This window comes from Hermetia illucens, chromosome 4 (assembly GCF_905115235.1).
Source record: "Hermetia illucens chromosome 4, iHerIll2.2.curated.20191125, whole genome shotgun sequence".
Taxonomy (NCBI): domain Eukaryota; kingdom Metazoa; phylum Arthropoda; class Insecta; order Diptera; family Stratiomyidae; genus Hermetia; species Hermetia illucens.
The window spans coordinates 108,224,511-108,249,342 of NC_051852.1; the positions used below are offsets into that span (position 1 = coordinate 108,224,511).

General features: G+C 39.8%; 1 protein-coding gene across 12 annotated transcripts in view; it reads right to left on the reverse strand.

The window, feature by feature from the left end:
- The window catches only part of LOC119655711 (Down syndrome cell adhesion molecule-like protein Dscam2), a 411,078-nt gene that overhangs the window by 198,428 nt on the left and 187,818 nt on the right, over positions 1–24,832 (reverse strand). For 2 of the 12 annotated variants that reach the window (XM_038061733.1, XM_038061737.1), the window contains exon 6: positions 2,202–2,325. The exons of 9 other annotated variants lie outside the window; for them this stretch is intronic. In XM_038061733.1, coding sequence (XP_037917661.1) covers positions 2,202–2,325 — 124 coding nt within the window. Of the gene's footprint in view, positions 1–2,201; positions 2,326–15,432; positions 15,531–24,832 lie in introns of those variants that run through there. One more of the 12 variants, XM_038061744.1, reaches the window with a different exon arrangement.

The following is a 24,832-nucleotide window of genomic DNA, read 5'->3' on the forward strand; positions in this document are numbered from 1 at the left end:
ACGATTCGAACAGCACAGCGTTGATTCGATCGATTTCGAATGGATGTCGAAGATACACCTCCTACTGATAGGCCAATCATCGTAGAAACCGATAAAATCGTCGAAATCATCCGAGTAGACCGGCATGTGTGCATTCGCTCGATTGGCCAGGAACTAGGTATACACCACAAAACCATTTGGAACCATTCACAGAAGGTTGGATTCCAAAAAAAGCTGGATATTTGGGTGCCACAGGAGTTGACGCAAAAAAATCTCTTGGACCGAATCAACGCCTGCGATGCACTGCTGAAACGGAACGAATTCGAGCCATTTTTGAAACGGATGGTGACTGGTGATGAAAAGTGGATCACGTACGAAAATCTCAAGTGAAAAAGATCGTGGTCGAAGGGCAGCGAGCCGACCCAAACCATCGCCAACCCCGGATTGAGGGCCAGGAAGGTTTTGCTGTGTATTTAGTGGGATTGGAAGGGAATCATCCACTATGAGCTGCTCAACTATGGCCAGACCCTCAATTCGGTATTCTACTGTGAGCAACTCGACCGTTTGAAGCAGGCGATTGACCAGAAGCGGCCAGAATTGGTCAATAGGAATGGTATTGTGTTCCACCAGGACAACGCTCGGCCTTACACATTTTTGATGATCCGCCAGAAGCTACGGGAGCTCGGGTGCGATGTCCTAGCGTACCCACCGTATAGTCTGGACCTGGCGCCTATTGATTACCATCTCTTCCGGTCCATACAAAACGCTCTTGGTGTTACTAAGTTGTCCTCAAAAGAGGCTTATGGAAACTGGCTGTCTGAGTTTTTTGTAAATAAGGAGGGGGGTTTTATAAGGGGGGCCTTCTAAATGGCAACAAGTTTGCGAACAAAACGGCGTATATTTGACTTGAATCGGATGATTCTAAGTATGTTAAATGAAGCGTCAAATTTCGATCACAAATACGACATTCCCTTTTTCTCAATCCAATATATAGAAACTACAAAAGACTTTTTCAGTTACCCAAGACTCGATCAAATTTGGTTGTTATATCAAGTTTAATGAGTATAATTAAGAAATGTTGGATTTATACGAGACTTCTTTCGAAAACTGTGCACCAAGCATTTGGTTTTGTCCATGATAACTGACAAGTACTGCGTTGCCTAGATAATAGGATTTATGAATTAGACTCTGTCAACTGACTCAAACAACCGGTTGATCAAGTGTTTTTCACTTTAAAGTCATAGCTTTCTCTCAGATTAAATCCAGTAGCTCGTTGTAAAGAAATCAATATCAACTCAGATTATTTTAGATTCGAAGTATCGATCACCATCGCTATTAGGTAGTAGGAGCCTTGGAAAGGTGGGCATTCCAATTTTATATATAGCGTGATGTTCCCTGATTTGTCTGCTAGTCTTTTGGCAATACTTATATGAGCGCATCTTTCGAAATCACATGTTATAATGCAGAGAGGAAGTAATAAGTAAGTATAAGCGACTTTAATCATATCGTAATTGTTCCGGACACAATGTTGACATTTGGTTAGCATTTGTTTACCTAAAAATCGGCACAGGATATGCTTGAGCTTCACATGGCAGAACTATAGTAGAATTTTCTGATTGAAACATAGTAAAAGTGGATGCTATGCTCGGGAAGGCGGGAGCTTTAAATCCAACTGGTTCTAAAAATAATGGAATGATTGAAACATCGTTTACCATAAGGGAAAAAATATTACTGAGCATAACATGTATATTCTTTGAAAATAACCTGAATGTTTTTCTGGTACCCTGTTGCTAAAATATTTCTTTTGAAAATAAGAGAAAAAGCCATTTTCGCAATTTTGGAACGTTAATAGGCGCAGGCTATATTTTTAGGTGGCTGATAATTAAAATCAGTATATAATTTCTTTAATTTCAAGTAATGGAGCAGGTTTTTACCTAAAAACGGGCACTGGAAAGGCTTGAGCCTCACAGGGCAGAACTACAGTAGAATTCTCTTCGTGGCTTATTCCAAATGATGTGGCAACGCTTGGAAAAGCTGGTGCCTTAAAGCCAACTGGTTCTGTGAATTGATTATTATATGTAAATTTATTTTGGATGGTCCTATCTGTTAATTCACTTATGCTTTCCTTAATGCAATAAGTTCCTACCATGAATATTCACTACTCAAAAGCCAAAATTAACCTGAATGTTGGGAGCACTCAAAAAGTTTTGCTTAAAAATTACCTGAAAACGGGTACCGGAAAAGCTTGAGCCTGGCAGATAAGAGCAATAGTGGAGTTCATATCAACGCGATGTGAAAATGTAGCGACATCCCCAGAAAATGCTGGTGCTTTTGATCCAATTGGTTCTACATAATAAACAACGACAAAGTCCATAAATTTGAATAGTCGATTTGAGAGTCATACAATGAAAGCCTAAAGTACCATATGGAATATGGGATACCCTGTTAAACGCGTTTTCTCCTAAAATAATAAAAAATCTAAATTTCAGTCAATAAGAATAAGCGAAAATGTTCTAAATTTATTCACTTCATTCCTTCACCCATCTACTTTTTACTCAGAACTTTTGCTGCTACCAAATCCTACTCTATTTCCAAGTGATAACCGTTCTGAAATTCATCTGAAGGTAATGAGAGAGCGTACCGGCGGGTTTCTTGTGCCGGAAAACACAGTCTTTTGCCATACCTGGCTGTAGGCGGAGGAGGCTATGAAAAGGTCACCCTGAAAATAAACCTAAGGAGCGCCATGTACACCGCACGCGGCATTGAAATACGATTTGAATTATTGACTTTGTAATGTTACGAACTTTTCTGTCCAGAAAACCCTGACCGACCTCAGAGAATGTTCAATATTTTATCACCATTAAGTTCAGATGGACCATACCTGATTAGCTCTGATCCGGCTCTGAACGAAAGACGCCATAAGAGCTTGCACCAACCCATGAATTGCGTCCCTATTTCCACAGATTACCATGGGATCACTTAGTAACACACCCGAACTTTGATAACGGCTTGTAGTGGGAACCAAATTAACATGAATATGAATAACACAAATAATACCGGAAAAAAAATAACAACGCACTGAAATTGGCTAACGAGAAAAATCGCTTCGAAAACAGTTTTAAAGTTCCAAGATCACTAAGCGCAATTTCACACCGAAGCGTCACAAAACGCCATAGAACGTGGATATGAAAGAGGAAGAATATCCAAGGCATGATCCTAGTTTGACCAAGAAAACGGGGGAAATGTCGTATGCGGATAAACTGTCCCGTGTCAAAACCGACAACAAATTGGAGGAAATGGGCAAAATGATGTCCAAAATTAGAAAAGAAGGAAAAATAGTTGATCATTGGAGAAATCCTGGATATACAAGCAGAAGTTAGAATCCTAACCCATCGTATTACCATCGAATGTAAAGAAATCGATGAAGTTAGTACGAAGAAGGACTTGGGCGGGGTGATTTGCTCTCAGTTCTAAATCTGAGGAGCAGTAACCTTAGAAACGGTATCTTCGCGAATATACGGCAGCACACAAGATACGGCACTTATCCTCCCTGCAGAAAGCGTGAAGAAGCTTTTGCGAAATTAAAAATAGTATCCTTCCAAGCTATGCAGGAAATAGTGGTGGAGGGCAGATAGCGAAGGACTGTGATAAAACACCATCATGTATGTTCTGTAGAAAAGACCAGACAAAAGATGCTAGCCACATAGACGGCAATAATAATGTCCGGTGTTCGAAAAGGCCTTAAATACTACGAAATCAACTTGAAGGTAATATAGATGAACCTCAACCACTGGAGGCAACTCTGGATCTCCCAGCACAAACTATAGTAGACGAGAGAGCGGATATGGTTCTAATCAGCGTACTATACAAAATACCAGATAATAATGCGTGGAGCGATTAAAGGGTTTCGCCTGTGCTAAAATAAACGGCATCAACTTTTACAGCTGCTATGCAAGACCTAGTTGGACAATAGAAGAACTCCAAGCAATGGTAGACAATGTGGTGGCAGACGCAAACACTAGGAGTCTATCAATTATCGGTGGTGACTTTAACGCGTGGGCAACAGAGTGGACTGGTCAGACAACGTTTGCGTCCACAACGCGTGGGCAACAGAGTGGAGTAGCAAGCATACTAAAGTCAGAGGTCGTAGGCCACGGAAACGTCTTTGGAACTAGGAATTGCAAATAACGGTGAGGCAAACACATCTCCTAAAGCCGGCATAGGTTCGATCACTGCCCTGACATATGCCAATTTTTCTCTTCTACCTAAAATGAAGTGGTGGGTTAGGGCAAAATTCACACACAGCGATCATGAGGCAGTAGCATTTGAAATCGAAGAGCATAAATCGCGCAGAATCGCAAACTGGCAGGCCCAAAATGGAAGCATAGCCTCTTCGATAAAAATGCGTTTGACTTGGTGATTAATTCCGCTAGTGTTGATCAAGGATCAGCAGTAAAGTTGACCAAACAACTAATTCAGTCTGCTGCCAATGGGTGCGATGTTGCAATGCTGAGAAGAGTTCCCAGGCATGATTTGCAGAAAGCGATCAAACAAAGCGAAAACAAAAGCTTTAAAAACCTCTGCAACGAAGCTGGCGGTAAACCCCTGGAGAACAGCCCATAGAGTAGGGATGTCTAAAATAAAGCGGAAAAAATCACCGCAAGTAACTTGCCCGACAATGCTGCCGTCGATAGTGAAGGCACTGTTCCCGTAAAGATCGAACACAGTCATCAAAGCAATGGGTATAACTGGTTTAGAGACCATACCAGGTAACACCGAAGATGAATTGCTCCAGGTATGCAAGAAAGCACCGGGACCTGATTGTATTCTCAATAAATCAGTGAATGCTGCCACCCACGAGAGACCAGGCATGTTTATGCAAGTGATGTTTAAAACCCTCGACGAAGAGATACTTCCCTAAAAAATGGGAAAAGCAGCGTTTGGTTTTGTTCCCTAAAGGAAAAAAAACAATCTGGCGAGTCATCTTCATATCGCCCAATTTGCTTTCTAGATACGATGGAGAAGATACTGGGGCGAATAATTTCCAACAGATTACTCGAGACACTTGAACCTGAAAGCGCTCTTTCCAATATGGAGTTTGGATTCAGAAAAGGTCGCTCCCCCGTCGATGCAATATTGGTAATGGCAGAGATGGCGATGGGGGTCACAAAAATACTTCGCGGTAGTAACGTTAGACTTGAAGAAGGCTTTTAACTAAGTAAGCTGATCAGGCAGCAAAACGTCCCTCATCAGAATGGACACTCCACGTTACCTCAGAAACATACTGTCTAACTACTTTACAGACAGGAAACTAAAGCTTTCCGCCTACATTTACCAGAAGGGATAAAAAATGTAGGTTTCGCCGACGATATTGCTGTGGTTGTAGTTGCGAAAGCCATTCACGAGATTGTGGCAGCAGCCAATGAAGCGATCTGGAAGCTCAAGAATTGGGTGGAAACTGCCAGACTATCGATCACCGATCATAAAACAGAAGACGTTTTTACGCAAATATCTACACAAGTTTGGGCATGACGACTCGTCATCATACGTAACCTGCCCAGACTAGGAGGAGGATACAGAAAATCCAATATTCTACTGCAGTCGTTTCGCAGCGTGGAGGACCAACATTCCGAACGTACATCTTCTGATGGAGCGCATGCTTCAGTCAGAAAATAAATGGTAGGAATCAGTGATATTTGTAACTATTGTGCAAAAAGAGCTCCATATAGCAGAAAGGGAAAAACGAGCGATAGCCATACAGAAATGACAAAATAATTGCTAACCATCCCCGTGTAGTGAGCAGTTGAAGTATACACCAGTGCGGTTTAGTATTTAGGGGCCGATTTACGTTGGTTTCTGGTTTAGTTTCTGCTGATCTCTTTGGAAGATTCCGCATACTGGCCTAGTCGAAAACAAGGAAAAGCTCTATCCACACGTTTGAATTTGCGATGGCATGCAGAGGTTTGACAGACTTGTGGTTCCAGCCTTAGACTTTTCTGATAAGTTATCTGCAAAAAGAGAAGGGGAACCTAGCTCCATCTAAAAGTGGCTAGAGTACTCGATGAGAAAGAGCATCGAATCTTTTTTTACCTGTTAGTTTTTTATCTGAGCCTTATAAATTTGAACACAGGTATAAATATAAAAAAGATGGAAAACCAATCAATTGTCTAAACTTATTTGCTGTTTGGAATAAAAAGGATAATCCAGTCTAGAGTGAGCACTGAAAGGCGTTCAAGTTATACTCAGTTATATTTTGTTGTAAGTATTGTGCTGTTTGTGTGTTCAGTGATTTTTTTAAATGGATCGTACGAAGGGAGATCGCTTTAACGTTCAACGTCATGCTCGCACTAAAAAGCGAGTATTTCATGGGAATCGATACTTATCAGAGAAGAAAAAGGACTTCGCATCAACATCAGCAAAGAAACTTTTAGCAAGCATGAACATGGATGTGCCAATTGCGACAAGTTTTGTATATTGTATATTGGATTTTGCTGGAGTTTTCTCCGGTATTTCTGCAAATTTCTGCAAATAATAAAATATACGTAGTAGTAAAAAGGAATACGTAGGACATGTCGAGAAAAGAATGGGAACGCGGCTTAGAAATGCAAAGAAGAATCACAAAGGCATTGGTGGAAAAGGGGATGCAAAACTTACTGATAAGGACCTAACTACATTTTCTGGGTTAGCTATTCGTCGCCAGGCAAATTCGATAGAAGGAATGAAGCAAGAAATTTGGGAAACTTTCTTCCATAAATGTTCTACAGACGAAAATCCTCAGCATCAAAATTGTCCAGCAGGCGAGGACAGTTGGTGCAAATGGCACAAAGCAGAAGCTAAAGGAGAACTGGATAGTTTTCACCACGAGAAGGCACCTTTGACTGAAGAAGTTCAAACAGTCATCAAACCAATCTACGAAGATTTGTCACGAGATGATCTCTTGAACAGATGTTTAGGAGCAGAGACCCAGAATAACAATGAGTCGTTAAATGCATTGATCTGAACTTCCGCTCCTAAAGACCTTCATTCTGGGGCCAAGGTCGTAGAAATAGCTACTTTTCTGGCTGTAATTATTTTCAATGAAGGATTCAATGGCATTCTCAAAATCCTAGTGACAATGGGATGTCAAGTTGGTCAAATATGTCAGGTTTATGCCGACCGCCGTAATGAAGCACGAATTTGGCGGTCCGAACGACGATCGACTGACCTCGCTAAAAGAGCCACAATTGACACCAGAGGGCCTTACAAGACTTTTTTGAAGAAATGGAGGGTGCTCTCTATGGACCAGGTATAGCAGATTAATGGTGAGCTAAAATTTTACTGTTGATAATCACATTTAAATTTTCAAATGCGTTTTTCTCGAAACTGCCACTTGAAAATCGGCTGCCACCATAGCTCAAAATCTATCCAACCAAATTCTTTGAAATTTTCACGGCTTCTTTAGTACATATTTCTACGGTCCGCAAACTAGGATAATTGCAATCGGAGGGGTAGTTTTTTTTTTATTCATAAAAAAAGTCGTAAAAAATCACCAAAATCCAAAAAATTAAGTTAAGCCCACCAAAAATTTACCTTTTAATATTTTCTAATTATTCTAGTTTGCGGATCGTGGAATATTGTCCACATTAAAATGCCGTTTAGTTTTTTTCCCTCAGATGAACACAGCGCCCTCCAGCGTGACAGCAGAAAAACACCTTTTTTCGGAGATGGGTCCATAAATTAACACCTATTCCGAAAATTAGGTACGAAATCAAGCTGAAAAATTTATCACATATACTAGAGATATCAATAAACATATGCTGAAAAAATCACGTTTCTATCTTTATCCAGCCCTTCAAAATAATTTTTCGAAAAAGGGCAAAAAAAACGGCCTTCACACGGGATGACCCCCTTAAGATAACAGGAGCGGATGAGTTTTCTGAAGCATGCTTCCGCTCTACCCAATCAAAATTACGATCGGGTATTCATTAAGTCCTGTGCATTGTGTGTCGAATATTTTTAGCTCTCAGATTCAGTTCACAAACCTCGAATTGACGTTCATTTGAAAATGTCATCTTCGAAGCTATATGATGAAGCTGACATTTGCTGTTATCTTCACTATATAATCCACAAATATTGCAACAGGTTCCGACCATACTTTGACCTTGATTCAACTCATAAATCAAGCGATGTGGAATAAATAATTCGCTTGTTATGTGCTAGTTTTTCAAGAAGATATGAACTTTGATAGTTAATACCGTTTGCCAGTAAATGTCCGAATCTATTTCATCAGCTTCCATTATTCCATATTATTTCAACAAGTTTCAACAAATCATCCCCACACCCTCAAAACTGTTCAAAGTTCCCCGACATGCAACTTTCGATTTTCTTGAACGTACTTCACACAACCCAAAAGCACATGAAACAAACCAAGCTATTCATATCCTACACTCCCAATGAAACTTGATGTCTGCTACTACGACTACTTTACTCACAACAAAAATCAGCTGATCCCACGCCGGTACGGAACGCCTACCCCAATAAACGTGACTCGTCAGAGAGAGGCTCTCCCTCCCCAGAATTGAAAACAAAAGTTGTGCGTCACTGAACTCTACAATCTGCAGACCCACCAAACAAGTGGCGACAGAAACGTAAACAAAAACGTAAAATTGATTCCGCGGATATGAATGAATGCGGCCAGATGACGACCACGTGGTTAGTCAGGAGGGGAAGTTGTTATAAACAATTTCGTGCTGAATTCTCTGGAGGAGAAAAGAAACGGGGTCGGAGAAGGCAAATGAAGAGAGTTGACTCTTTCAAGTCTTCTAAGAGAAATTTGAACTCTTATGGAGCAACAAGTTGGAATTTGGACCAAAAACTCAAAAGAACGTTGCTGAATAAAGAGCAGTTGAAAGAGTATATGAATGAGGAGAAAGAAGCTTGAAAGGCAAATTGAACCTGATTTTGGTTAAGATGAATATTACTCAAAAATTATTCCTTTGGATTGAAATTCAAAATTATTTCTTTATTTTATGGATTTGTGAGGATACGTTTTGAAGTTTGAACACAAAAATATACGATTATTTGTTATATTATTTAGAGCAAACTTTTTGTTTCAATGACTGAGTCATTTTTCTACGTACGGCGCTACGCTCATAAAAAGATAATTGCACGAGAAAAATTGCGCCCCAGATAAACGCATTGGTCTCAGCTGAGATATGGAGGAAGCAGCTCCCCACAATGTTTAGTTTACCTAACGTTTCAGTCCTATTTAATTCAAGGAGTAGACTCAATAAACCTCAGTATATCTTCAGTACGCAGAAAAGTATTGTAATCGGAATGACGATTTACGAGCGGTAACCGTTTCCATAAATCGCAATTACTTTTCAGTCACGTTGTATACATTTTTAGGGTTTTACAACAGAATATGAGTGAATAATCCCTAGCAGGTCCTAACAAGATATCAATGTATCCTTAGTTTATTTCAAATTTACATTTCTAACTATTCTTCAGGTATATTCGAGGTCTATATTGTATACAATTTCAGTTACTGTCATTTGTATTTTCAGATAGTAATTATAGGAAATATAAATATATAAATATAATCCCTGCCATTTTATAATCTTACAATAGCGCTGTAACTATCAAAAATGTCTATGGTATACCAGCTTTCAATTCTTCATTGTTGGACGAGTCAGTAAAACGTTAATAGGTAAAAAATTAAAGTTGTAGCCCAGACACTGCTCTTTATGATAAGGTCCTTTGCTACTTTGTGTTCACTTTCGGAAGGTGTTTAAGTATAATAATTGAGGCATATAGAAGCCCAAGTTTGTGGGTAATAACATACTGAACTGATGCTGTCTAATCCCCGTCTCTACCAGTCTCTATATTTTGTTGTTGTCGTTTAATCAACAATCAATCGACATTGATATATACTACAGTGGATAAATTCATAAAATTTATATTTTTATCTATTAAACACATGCAGGATTCTTATTGGCCAAGCCCTCTTGCATTTCGATATGCTTTAGATTCTTTCATTGGTTTTGAGCTAGCCATACATGCTTCGGCAGGTCTGTCAGTTACGCTTGAATAGTCCGCAATCCATCCGGCCACCTAATGCATTGAACACTCAATAGAAGTATCAGCAAACCCGACGGCACTATCATTTGATCCCTGGTCATGAAGAGCGTTGGACATAAAATTCATAAGGTGAACAGTACACTCACTAGCTGAACAGTCTGTCTGGCGAACATCAACCGCCCGAATCATCCCAACCACATATCTGTCAGGTTAATCGGCTGGTCGGATGCAGGGTTAACTGACAGGCCTACCGGAGCGTACATGGCTTGCTTTACACACCAGCCCTAAATACTGGTAAGTATAAGCCAACGGCATAACGCCTTAGTACAGACGATATTAAAGGAGAGTTAACACTTTTGGACCATATGGTCCTGGTTCAGATTTCCTGAAGGAAATGCAGTAATTGCTAGATGACTCTGGTAGTTCGACAAAGTATTGACTAGCAAAAGTGAAGTGAATAGTATACTGGACAACTATTTATTTGTGTTGCCTTAATTGTTGGCATGCTAGGAGGAACTATACCCTGTATCCATCTTCCAATTTACAGAAACCCATTTTCTGCGAGAGAAGTTTGAAAGAGTTTGAAAGGATGCTTCAGAATCAATGAAAGCTCAAAGTGTTCAATTGAGAATTGTGAAAAAGAAAAATTGAATTGAAACTTTCTAATGAGCAAAGCTAAGAGGGTCTTCAAATACTTTGTGCTTAATGAGGGATTCAACACGATTGAAAGTGATATCTAAGGATGGTCCGGATTCATACTGTACTAGAGATGCGCTGCTTTATAAATCCGGCCGAAAATAAATGCCATTAACATTATGTCATAACCATTTATAACTGTGAAACACATTTTTATGAACCTGCTGAGACAAGACAAAAATAATAATACCAACTAGCAAAATGACACCTATCATGATGAAACTAAATGAACTCAAGAATAAAGTGTCCTACACCGCACCATTGAACACTTTTTCAGAGTGTTCGGTAGAATGGGTTCCGGGAACGAGACCTGTTTCACTTTCACGGCACATATTTTGCGCCCTGATTCTCCTATATTTCACCCAGAATCAGAAATATGTTTCGGAAAATACTAATCGAGCCCTTTCATTTGATACGCCATATGACCATATTCTGTGAAAAAATGTTGCAGGGTTGACTCCCTCCCCAATACTCGTGGGAACAAAATTGGGGACATTTTTAACAATTTTAATGCGACTCTAGGGACATGAATACAGTACCCAACACGGTTAAGAATCGCTCAACAACATCAGAGCAGCTCTTCGCTCTTGGATCAGGAACGGAAGACCTAGACGTCGTATGGTTTGGACGAACCGTTCATAACTCGGTTTCCGGAACTAAGTCATCTTCTGGAATAGAACGTCGTCAACCAGTACCGGGTGATAGTGAATAACAACCAATGTCGACCCAATTTATAATGAGGCCAGATCGTATTCACAGAATATGCTGAGATTCTCCCAGACGCTAGGCCAAAGATCCCAAAACTAAAGTTTACTTCCGCAACTACCAAAATCATTGCTGCCGCTAATAGAATTTTGGCTGATCGTTTAGCTAGCGAGATTACTGCTACTCACAGTCTGATCTACGTCACAGATGCTACGGTTATTCGCCTCCATAATCAACATCTTGGAGCAAATAGCAGGGGTATGCGCAGGAGGACTTTACCGTTCTCGGTATTTCAACTCAATAAAAGAGTCGAAAAGTTGAGAAAGGAGATTTATCGTGTCACGCAAGTACTTCTTGGAAATCCATCACCAAGAGTCCACAGATGCGCTGCGAACATCATTGGAAACTACCATCTGTCTAATAATGTGCGAATCGAATAAATCCTCGAGCTACTGAAGAAGAAACTTGCGGTATGCACCAATCGCATTCGTAGATATCAAAAGAGCTTTCAGCGAAGGATAGACAACACCTTATTCTTCCAAAACCAACGGAGATTTTATAAAAATCTCACCAACTCAAGTCGGGAAAGTAACCTTGATCTGGATCAGGCAGAAGGCTTCTGGGAACTGTTTGGAGCGAACCTAGCCATTGCAATTTAGAAGCAGCACACCTTATGCGTTCATACGAGGCCCTCCCCGAAATGACCATGCCTGACATTACTGGAAAACGCCAGGAGTTGATAAGATTCACAACTTTTGGCTGAAGCGGTTCAAGAGTACTCACAGGGTATTGGCAAATCATTTTAATCAGATGATTGTCAGAAGTTTCAGAATTTTTCACCAAGGGGATAACTTTCTCATCCCCGAGGAACAGGGTGCCTCTTGCCCTTCAAAATGTCAACCAATTACTTGTCTTCCTACCATCTACAAGGTCTTCACTTTAGTTTTATGCGCGAACATCTCAAAATATATCTAATTTATAGCTGAGGAGCGAAAAGGATGCGCAAAAGGCTCCCGAGGCTATAAAGAACAGTTTGTAATTGATGCGGTCGCTGTAAGGCTGTCCACCGAAAACGAAATGTCTCAACAGCCTACATCGATTATAAATCAGCCTTTGATGTTTGTGAGGATATTATTATTATTATTGGAGCTGTTGGTCTATCACGTGGAAACGTGGAACTAACGATATGCTCGTTGGTTTTATAATAGAAATGCTTATCCTATTGCATCACTAGCTAATCCCATAGCACTATCAATCAACGTGAAGGAAATATTATTTATTTTCTGTTCCTTTTTATTATAGTAGAATATTTTTAGAGACCCATGTCGTGCCGACTCCCCCATTGTTTTGATTGGGTACATTATAGGATACTAACATTATTCATTTTAACTAGCTTGCTGTACAGACGCTTTTGAGCGAGAAGAATTTGACAGATAGCTGGGGAAGCGGGACTCCGGCGAGAAATACGAAGCAATCACAAGAGCAAGCGGGAATAATATAAACAATGTTCCGTGGTGGTAAGTGAAAATTTCATGGTGACAAAGTTTAAGGTTGTTATGAAGAAGTACCACAGCCCATCTGTCTTCACCTTGTTCTTAATGAAGTGCTGGTACTATCAAATATTTATAGAGCAGCCGTGTGGGCCGCTCCCATTCCTGGGGTAACTGAAGGCCCGATTTAGATGACTTATATAGCAGAGTCCTTAAATTCGCTACCTAGACCGGTACAACTAAATTATCAAGGTGTTTGAGGCAGGCATGGTAGAAGAATTTTCTCGCGCGATAGAAGCAAACGTTGCTTTTGTTCGGTGAATTCCACAAAGCGACCAAAGAGGGATGTTCTATCGAAGTGTCGATTTGGATTTTGTCCAACAGATATTTTCAGCCAGCATCATCGTTGTGATTCAAATAGGTCAACTGCGGATTGATTAAGAGCTTATTGAATGTGATACGATATACAATAGAGGTTGTGGGGTGATGAAAGGGGTCTATAATTTAATGATTTTGCAGACGATTTGACTTTAGTTGTCGTTACTCAATAATCTGCCAACTTTGACGTGCATGCCAAAAACACCATCAACGCCATCAAAATGTAACTAAAGATTCTTCAATTTGAGTTTTGATTGCTAACTATAAGCAGCAAAAAATATAGTTAATATTCAGGTTGGTTGCTAGATCATCGCTTTGTGAATTCATTTGTTTTGATAAAAGTAGAAAATAGATCTGTTTGGTGAAAGCACACATTAATTTTCCATATTGGAAAGCAATTTTAGCTATGAGACATCGAAATGAACTACCAACTAACGGGATTTGGTGGTTATACGAATCTTGTACATCGATTCAGGTTAGATAATTCTAACTACATCTTAAATATTAGGCAATGTCGGCTTTGCGGTTTCTTACCAGGGCAGAGGAAAATCGTCAGATGCTGCCTCATCTCTGCCCTGGGAGCAGCGTGACCGAAGCGGCTCGCATGTCAAATGCACCTTTATATAATTCGCAGAACACGACGCAAATTATATTGAGCGTAAATCCGTCCTATTGACCAAAGCTTGGCCAGAGTTGAAAATATTTTTTTGCGAATTGCGGGGTCCTAAGTCCGCATCAACTTGGTCCGGCCTGGCATCAAGTTGATGCAGACTTAGGACCCCGCAATTCTCAAAAAAATACATCTTAAATGCTAAAGCAGGCTGAAAAATACTTCGAAAGAATAAATAAAGAAGAAAGGAAATAAAGAAGATCGGGAGACATCGTGGAGCCTAGTCTTCCTGCGGAAAAAATAATCAAACAAATTCGACAGGCACTCTGGCAGATAGTTATGGAAATGGTGTTAAAGGGCCATTTAAAACCAATTTTCTATTTGGAACAGAACAGTACTTTCCGTGAGATACTGGATGTGAAAGGTATTAATGGGAAACACTTTATATGTCCGCCTTACTTCTCCATGAGGTCAGCGAATAGGCAGACGCATGTGCATCACACACTGTTCATATTGAATGGCGCTTATCATGCTTCAAATTTTCTGCCTTTTAGTAGCTGCCACCCCGATTTGACATAAGTCAATGGTGAAGTCTTACCTATGGATTCATATGTTTCTTCGATGCTCGTTAAACTTTCCAATTGAGGGAAATGAAATTTCTTGCACTCTCGGGAAAATTTGTATAGATTGAGTTTAAATACATTTGTCGGTTGGTGCATGGATCACGGAATTCACATCAGTAGACATATTTTCTCTTGGTGTTTTCCACTTAAGAAGCTTCAGTTTGAAGCAAAAAAAATATATTCCCGTTCTGGTACTGTTGAATATGTCCTTTCGTTTCGGCATGCTAGAACTCAGCTCAAAATTTATGGCTTCGTTCAAATGTACTCGCTAAGGAGAGAATTTTGTTCATTTTTGACATTTGGCTCTGTTTCATATCTTATATTTTACATGCTGGAATGTTTGAACTCTCTTTACTATAAATTGAACTGAACTTCGCTGTCGCCATTCGGTAGGAAAATTTCCGATTATTGATAACCTTGCGAATCCAAAAATGTTCGCTCATTTTTGTCAACGACAATAAAGATTACCAATCTGCAACACTATCCGTATTTTGTTTTGCATCGTTTTTCAGTAGAGACCGTCAGTTTCAACACTTCAACCTTCAACTCAAAGAGTATTTAGGCCATAGATGCCTCTATGCGAAAGAGTAGAGGCTGTCGCAGCAGCATGGGACAATTGAGTTTGGAACCACTTGCCCGAAAGGGCGTGATACCTAACAAATTTTGCGGTTATTTGGCCGACTCTGGTGCTACTTTCGAATGGGGCCTGAATATTCGAATCTCTGATTTTCAAAAAAAAAGAATAAACTCAGAAGATGTGCTAATTATTAGCACCAGAAATTCCCCCCTTTGTGTTCACTGACAAAACCCTCACTTTTTTACTTCATTCAAAGGTATATTACCGATTTTCCCAAATAAAATAACTATTTCTACTGAACAGATAGCTCATTACCTGTAAACTGGCACAGGGAAACCTTGTGCTGGACACAACATGGCAAAATCATGACTTCTTCGTCTTTCAATACCGGAAAATTTTGTGTCAACTGAGAAGCTCGGAGCTTTAGCACCAACTGGTTCTTTAGAGTCAAAACAAAATAAAGCATCGAAACTTTTAGAAAAGTGAATAATATTACAAATATCTAAGCATAAATGTATCTAAAAATATTGTAATAACCTGAATGCTGGCACTGGATACGCTTGGGCCGGACAAAATATAGCAAACGTATTATTCAGCGGTCGTTCGATCCACGAACGTTTTGCATCAACTGAAAGGGTCGGCGCTTTCGCTCCCACGGGTTCTGAATGCAAATTCAGTTTTGTTATAGAAATTCATCTTAAAAATATTTTAATATCTTGGAAATTTTGAACTTTTTTCTTGACCAGATTTATCCGCAACATAATTTTGCAGTAAGCAATCAAATTCCTTACCTAAAAATCGGTGCAGGGTACCCTTGCGCGGGACATAAAAGCGAAATAACATGATCTTTCTTTAAATAAAGTGGTTTCTGTATTAATGATGGCATTTTGGGTGGCGAGCTTGACACGGGTTCTATTATATAAAGGAATTTTCAGATCAATAAAATGTGGCTATTTCAGTAATAGGGTATCTGCAAAAAATATATTCTTGGAATAGGGTAAGTCTGTTGCGAGGCACTTAGAAGATTGAACTTCTAATATTCAAATTTTATCGCTTTTATAGGAAGATACTCGGTTTAACTATATCCTTTCGATACTCTACATATTCACTAAACTGCTACGGTATCCAACCTATGTCAACTCGAAACACATACCTGAAATGAGGAGCTGGATATCCTTGAGCCGGACATAAAATAGATAGTGAGCTATGCATTGGCATATTATAAGGTTTTGTCATAATGGATGGTATTTTCGGTGCAGTACTCGAAACAGGCTCTGCAAAAATCAATGGCATTGTAGTAGTCTGCCTTAAAAATTCATTATGCAGGAATGAACTAATAAATTTAAACTACCGCCTTTAAGGAAGGGCCCTGTACGCAAAATAATTTTAAGTCAGTATGATCCGAAATTACTCGAGTTTTGATTTAACCCTAGAAGCCCTTTGTTCGATTTTCAGATTTCTTCGCTTTTTTGGAAGATAAAATACTAAAGACTTCCTTACCTGAACAGTGGCACTGGAAAACCTTGAGCGGGACACTGTAATGTTACTACAGAATGCAACTCATAACTTTTGACATCGAATTTTGAAAGGGATGAAACTTTCGGAGGAGCACCACTGACAGGTTCTATAAGTTAAAACAATATCATTTTTCAACAGTAATTTAGAATACCCAATCTTTAGCACTTCTTCCTGTAAATGTTGGGATAGAGCATGATTTATATCATTCCGGATCGAATTCCAATGAAGTTGCTCAAGGATAAGGAAATACAGACCGGGTTGTCAAGTTAGTGAAAAATACCTGAATATCGAGTTGCGCCGAATTCTAATATCTACTTATGAAACACAATTTTATTTACCTATAAGCAGGGACAGGATATGCTTGAGCTGGACACAAAATGGACACCATCTTGTTTATTGAAACAAATTCAACATTCAATTTTTGAATCAAAGCAACCCTGGGTGCAGTTCCACTAATGGGCTCTAAATATAGAATTCAACTCATTACTGTAGTTTTCTTTTCATGAAATTCCGAAAAATACTCATTTATATTGAATGCTGGGATTAGGTAAAATAAAAAGATAAATCGGATGAGAAGATAAATGAAATGCTTACCAACGTAAGATATTTCAAATGTTCCCCTAGTTCGAATAAACTGGATTGAGAAATGTTTGCCACATTTTTTTGATTTTCAGAAAGAAAAACTTTTAATAAAAAGCAGTCAACAATCTATCTACAAATTTTCAATTTTTTTTCCTGCCAATATTGTCCTGAAAACTGATAGTCATGTAAGACTAACTAACTATTAATAAGGTTCCAAAGATAGCGAAATAAGCTCCAACGCACTATTAATTGAACGGACACCTGATTCCACGAGATGCCAAGAGATAGGTTGAGACTGAACTTGGCAACACTAGGCACAAAAAAAAAAATCAATGGGATTCGATATGTCCATCCAAATTCACATCTTCTGCTTGTACAATGCATCTCCGAAATTTGACTCTGGGCAACCCTTTCGTAAGGACATCTACATATAAACTTCATAGTGGCATACTTTAGGGATATCGAATTGGTGAACCTCGGCGCAAAACCGGGATGTCTGGAGTTCCTTATTAAGGTAGGCGTAGACCGGATACCGGTTGTTGCACCGTTGATGATGATGATGATGATAAGTGGCATACTTCAGCTGTTTCTTTTCTTCAGGTAGGGTTTCTCCTACAAAGTGTTTGCGCAAGGGATTTTCTGCCAGTTTCTTCACTCCTTGATTGTCGATGTGCATCGTGACGGCTGGTAAAGTGGTACTACCAATCTCTCCAAAAAATCGTCACAGGTGAGTTGCTTCAATGGAAGCAACGCTTTGTGCAGCTTTGACTTTGTGAACGAGAGTGCCACCGTTTGTGGTTTCTTGGTTTCCAAAAAACAGAACCTTTTGAATATACACAGTTTGTATGATTTTCTGCCGTAACCTATCAGGCTATCCCCTGATCCCCAGTGTACCTTTAAGGTGACGTACTATACTCATCCGGATAGCTCAAGTGTTTAGAGCACTGAGCTGTCGTAGCGGAAGATTAGGGTTCAAATCTCATTGGTGGCAGAGAGATTTGTTATTGTGCCTGGATGTCGGATACCAGTCGACTCAGCTGCAAATGAGTACCTGTACCCTTTAATCTCGGGTGAGTGTAAAGCCGACCCCATTGCCTCCTACAGTATACTGTAGTGTACCGTTACGGTGTTGAATTAAGTGTTTTAACACACTTCAAGGTCCTGATCTAATATAGATTGTTGCGCGAACGATAATTAATATACTCATCCCAGCTTGCCAGTGACTGGACTCCCAGTGGCCAGAGCGAGTGGGAACTGATAAATATAAGCCCTCTGTAGAGTGGCTTTTCTTCATCTTCCCCTACCCAATCTGCTTCGACAGCTTTGTTCCTGAGTCAAATGGTGTACTAACTGGGTGTTCTAACTGGATAGCATGACGTGAACTTATACAACTCATTCATTCTTCTGCAATTCGTTGAGAGCACAATAAGGTTATCAACGTAAACGATTACTATAAGCGAATTGTCGCTTTTGCGGTGCGCATCCACGAAAGTTGGATAGGTACCAAAAAGGTGTAATCATTTATTCAGACGATGGTGCCAACAACGTCTAGTCAATTTTTATCCATTCAAGGACCTATTTAAACGATACACGCTGGCACCCTTAAAGTAGCTCGGATAACATCTTCTTGGCCTTGCCGATAATTTCTTTCGCTCCATACTTCCTTTTCATGATGAATTTTAAATTTGTTTTGTTTATCCCGGGACCACGATATTAATTTCCTCGTCAATAACGCCGGAACTACTGTCGAATCTAGTGTCTCACTAAATTGGCGATTATGGATGATAGCTGATCCCTCGTTATTCAGTTTGACGGTAAGAGTGTCCTTCGTCAATATGTGTTATAATACTTGATTGTCCTGTCAACATCGGAGTGATCGTGGGTCTCGACGATAGTCGATATTTGCCCCGAATAAAAATTTTTATAGTTATATTTCTCTGCATATCGCGGGAAATTTCTACTCGATGTTCCTGAGGGATTAAAACTATGGAAGCCTCGGAATCTATAGAAAAGCTCAGCAGCACACATTTTCATACATGTAGTTCAAACTGGCTTGCGCTCTTGGCTCGATCGGAGCAGTATATAGACGAACCAGATCCTTGAAAATTTCTTATGTCTGGCGGGGCTTTCTGATTCAATGCAAAAATAGGACATCGATTCTTCATCAAATTCGGCAGTTAAGATTCCTTCTGTCCAAAATAAGGATAAAAGACCAGACTAGATAAGTAGACATCCGTTTATCTGCTCGGCTACCCCATTTCGAACTTTTGAGAACCATCAGTCGACACTTGATTCGAAATTACTTTAATGAGTCGTCCAAATGACCCTAGACGTACCCCATTCACTTACGCGTTTAACTGAAATTTCACTCACTTACATTTTGTCTTGAGCCGACAACCTGTTAATGAGGTTTCAAGGATCGTGAGGTCCAACGCACTATTAATTAAACTAATTAATTAAAGTTCAACAATTATTACCACATCAAAAGAAAGAATGAGACTGAACTTGGCAATGTTACACACAAAAACAATATACCGGGACTCGATTTGAGTGCTACTTAACATCAAGCATAAAAATGTTCTCCCCCGATTTGTTATTGATGTCCAAAATATATGGACTAGGTTTAACGAACCTGCAAAGTAAATCGAACAACGGATAAATAAGCACAAAAATAATATTGTAAAGTAAAAGGACATCTAAGAAGCAGAACAGTGTAACTTAAACCATAGCATAGGAAGCCCAGAAGGCATCCATTATTTCAGATCCATGCTGACAGATGTGTCCTGATAGCTGAGTGGTTAGAGCACAAGGCTGTCGTACGGAAGGTCGCGGTTCAAATCTCACTGGTGGCAGTGGGATTTGTATCGTGATTTGACGTCAGGTACCAGTCGACTCAGCTTTGGACGAGTACCTGAGTCAAATCAAGGTAACAATCTCGGGCAAGCGCAATGCTGACCACATTGCCTCCTACAAGGTACTTTAATCCTGTAGTGTACCGTTACGGTCTTGAATGAAATGCTCTGACACACCTCCAGGCGCTGACCTATTTGGATTGTTGCGCCAACGATTATTATTATTATTATACTGACAGAAAGGACTACGACGGAATTGGAAGATCTAAAGATCTACTTATCCAATGAGGTATATTTTCCAGTCTTGTTTGGTCTAGATGTATAGACTGACAAACGAAAGACTGCAAATCATAGTAAATATAGATAAATTAATGATTTCGCTCCAATTGGTCTGCTCAATCATCAACTGGAAACGGATTCAAGATCCCTTAAACTTTTAATAAAATAGTAGATTACTCATCTCGCTTGACAGCTAGTTAATGCTGATAAAAGCTGGATTAGAACCACAAATTAATTCGGCTCGGCGCTAGCCGAGTTTTTGAGCATTACCTAAAAAGCCCATCCCAGTAACTGGACAACTAAAGTGAAGCCTTACAATGAAAGCATTAGGCTGGACAGCTTGATAAGGCCTTTTTGAGTTATCGTAATATATTCATGGCTAATCAATAGCGTTCCGATGCACTACCAACAACCATTGAGTTAGATCCTCTGTCGTCTTAGATTGGAGAACTCTTTAAAAGATGCCTTATAAGTGTTATGTACGGGCAGGTGCAATAATTGTTGACTGATCTGGTGTACGAAAAGGGTAACATTGTCAAGGAGAAAGGCAGAGATCCCAAGTATATGTTATCTGATGGCAAGAGCGGTCTGACTTTCCCGACTTTCCCGACATTGCCAACGGTCCTCAGTTTAAAAATTCGTTACTTCTATGAGAAAATGAAATTCATTCGAATCAAGCTTAACTAATATAAAGTCGCTTAGAATTTACTCCAACAAGTCATCTACAAATCGGAGATGTAATAAGAAAAACCTAAGGGAATATTAGCAATAATGTATGTATGAAACGGCCCAGTAGGCGTCCAGCGTCAGCTGTGGAGTGACTCATAAACTGAGGCAGTGTCAGATTGGTAGTAACTATATTATACAATATATGTTCAGAACTTATGCATATCAACCCAGTCTCGGATGCAAGAAGATCAATCGATCTCGAAAACGAACTTACCCCTGAGTCTGCCTAAAATAAAACAGCATATTTAGTGAACCATGGGAAAATCCAACGGCATACATCACGACCGCAGTGAATAATTAAAGCTGAGGCAATACGAATAGTGAAATATCCGAATTTTTAAGAGGTAGAGTTGAACAAGAGCTGAGAGAGCACATTAATGACAAAACTCAGAAAGCCCTTAACAGCAAAGCAAAAGGGATTTCTTCAAAAAAAATCTGTTGCAGAGGCGGAAATAAGCATACACAATTTAATGACACGATTGAGAGATTATTTAGCTTTGCGAAACATACCTCAATCTCTCTCTGGCGATTATTTACGTGTTTTTCTTTTAGGCAGGCCATATATATTGACACTCGCCAAGAGCAGGATGGGTGTCAAAAAAAATTGTAAAATTATAATTGAGGAAGGCACAGTTGGCTGTTAACCCTATTTGTGAAGTTGGTCGAAGCATGCTTATTCGAAAATTAAATGAAAAAAGCTGCATGATCACAGCTTTCAGTCCGTTTGTATAGAGAGCTAATGAGACCAATGGTTTGATTTCCGTAGAGCGAAATCAATCATTGACAGCATCAACTTGGTTACTGATCTTACTGATAACGTATTTTAAGAAGAGGATGGTATCAAGCTGAACCCACTACCGAACGATACAAAAGGTAAAGGAGATGGACGGATTTTTTCAATGGATAAAGTTCAAAGGCATCTGAAATATGGAAAGTCGCTCCATCTTGTTGAAATCAAACCTTACTGGAAACAGTTGAGAAAAAAAGGAATCATCTAACATGGTAACATAACAGCCAGCGTTAAGGACAGCAATGACACGCTTTCGTTAAAAGAAGTGGGGTCTACCTAACTCTCCTCCAACAGCACATCAAACTCGGGGATATAAACCTTGTTCTGTTGGTCAAATGATCATCACGACCGATTTCAAAATTATGCCTCCCGCTGTGAACACAAAAACCAAAACATCACCTCTTTGTGTAGCCCCAATGCCGAGTAGTACCGATTCCATCTTTCTCTTTTAAATGACCCTGTAGTTGCCCGATAAACTGTAAATTAAGGAACATCAAGCTGCATGCCATACAGTGTCCAAAAAAAAAAACAAATAAAAAAAATTATCCAAACGTGGCATAGACTCTCACTGGAATGGCGTCGATCGACATTCTAGGGAATAAGATAACACGCATCCAGTTCCTTTGATAGTTACATAAAAATGCTGGAAGGCAATTGACAGTTGAAAGGGGTCATTGAACCTACATGGAGAGGTTGACGTTTTCATTTAGTTTCTCATGAACAACGGAGGAGATCGTCGATTCCTATATATGTAGGTTTAAGCTGAACTGTGATAACGTCCCAAAAAATCTGAAATATGTTTCCTCTCATAATGCAAGATTGATGAATGAAAGAAGCGGTACGGAGGATTCGCTTGGGAGGATTTTAGCACCGGAAAATATATATACTTGCCAATAAAATTGGAATGAAGTTAACGATATTTTTAGACGCCTTCAGTATATCTTGAAGAATGGAACCATTTGGCGGGAGAAGAGAGAGAGAGGGAAGAAATATGGCTTCAAGATTTAATATTGTACGTGGCGGTAGTTCCACCGTGATATTAAGTATAAATGATGATTCAGCTGAGTTTCCTCCCTCCTTTTTAAATATGATCAAGGAGGTATTCAATACATCTGACTAAAGGACTAAAGGAAGATCGAGAGAGGGAAGGGAATTTCTTTATTCTTACCTAAAAACCGGAACAGGATATGCTTGAGCCGGACACAATATGGACACTGTTTTGTTTATTAAAACAATTTCTAAATTTGTTTTCAATATAAGTGGTATTTTTGGAGCTGTTCCACTTATTGGTTCTGCAGATGAAAAAGGTTAATTTATACAAAATCCAGGATGTGTTGTTTTATTTAAAAGTCAATCATTTAAATTAAGATACTGTGAATGATGGGATATTTGGGCTCGATTCTTTAATGTTAGGAACATGCTGCGAAACTGTCATGCATGCATTATTTGCACCAATAAATCGAAATATTTTCCCACAAAGGTCCAAGAATTGCCATTTTGGCGCCCGTCAACACTTGAAACAACATAACATAAGCAACGCGAAGAGCGCATTATTAGATAATCTGTTTCAAAACTTATTGCTTTAGATCTATTTCTATCAGGTCAAATGCAGGAGTCACCAACTCCTGCAACTTATGTTTTTGATAAAATTTCCCCTAATGATGTTAGCTAAAGGCGCTAAGTTCCTATGTCTGAATTGAAAGCGATGATCTTCTCCACCCCGTTGTTACTGGAGATGAAACTTAGATTGTCCACTAAACGCCTAAAGCTAAATAACACTCTCTCTCTTCTTTGAGTGCACTTAAAAAACGGATCCCTACCTGCATGGAAAGGAATTGCGATTATGTTCAAAAATTGCTTTCATATGTATGTATGTAGGAGCCGTTATCATGGATACGGCCACAAACATACTTGGCCCCAGCCGCAAAAGGAGTCGGAACGGCTGGTTTGACGATGAATGTAAGCTAGCAACGGAATGGAGGAATGCCGCATACCGAGTAATGTTGCATTCTCAAAGAACGCGGGCACGCGCAGAGACTTATCACGAGCTCCGTCGAGCGGAGAAGCGACTTCACAGACGGAAAAAGGAAGCCTGGGAGAACCAACAAGTCTGTGAACTAGAAAAGTACAGGGAGCAACCGCACCAGGCGCGGAAGTTTTACCAACAAGTCAGCAGGATGAAGCCTTATACACCTCGATGCTCATCCTGCCGAGACAAAGAGGGAAATCTGATTTCCGACAGAATGGGCATATTAGAGCGATGGGTTGAGTACTTTGATGAGCTACTGAACAACCAGAACATCGGCGAGTTGGAGGTCCCGCCAACTGAAGACGACGGACAAATACTGCCACCACCAGCTTTAGGAGAAACAGTCCGTGCAATTCATCGGCTAAAAAATCATAAGTCGCCAGGAGCCGATGGAATTACAGCCGAATTGGTTAAATATGGAGGCGACCAGTTACACCAAGTGGTTCATCAATTTGTGCTCAAGGTATGGAACAGCGAATCAATGCCTGACGATTGGCAATGAGGCATTATCTGTCTCATACATAAAAAGGGAGATATCACACAGTGCAGCAATTATAGAGATATCACGTTGCTGAGTACCATCTATAAGATATTCTCCACTATCTTGCTAGGCCGGATAGCCCCATACGCCCAGAACATCATTGGCCCATACCAAAGAGGCTTCACTCCAGGCACATCAGCAACAGATCAGATTTTCTCTGTGCGGCAAGCGATGGAAAAACTGTTGGAATATGGACAACAGTTGCACCATCCGTTCATCGACTTTAAAGCCGCCTATGATAGCATAGCCAGAGTAAAACTGTACACGGCCATGAGAGAATTCGGTATCCCGACGAAATGAATAAGACTGACTAGGCTGACCCTGACCAATGTGCGAGGCCAGATAAAAGCTGCAGGATCACTCTCAATACCATTCGACATCAACAACGGTCTACG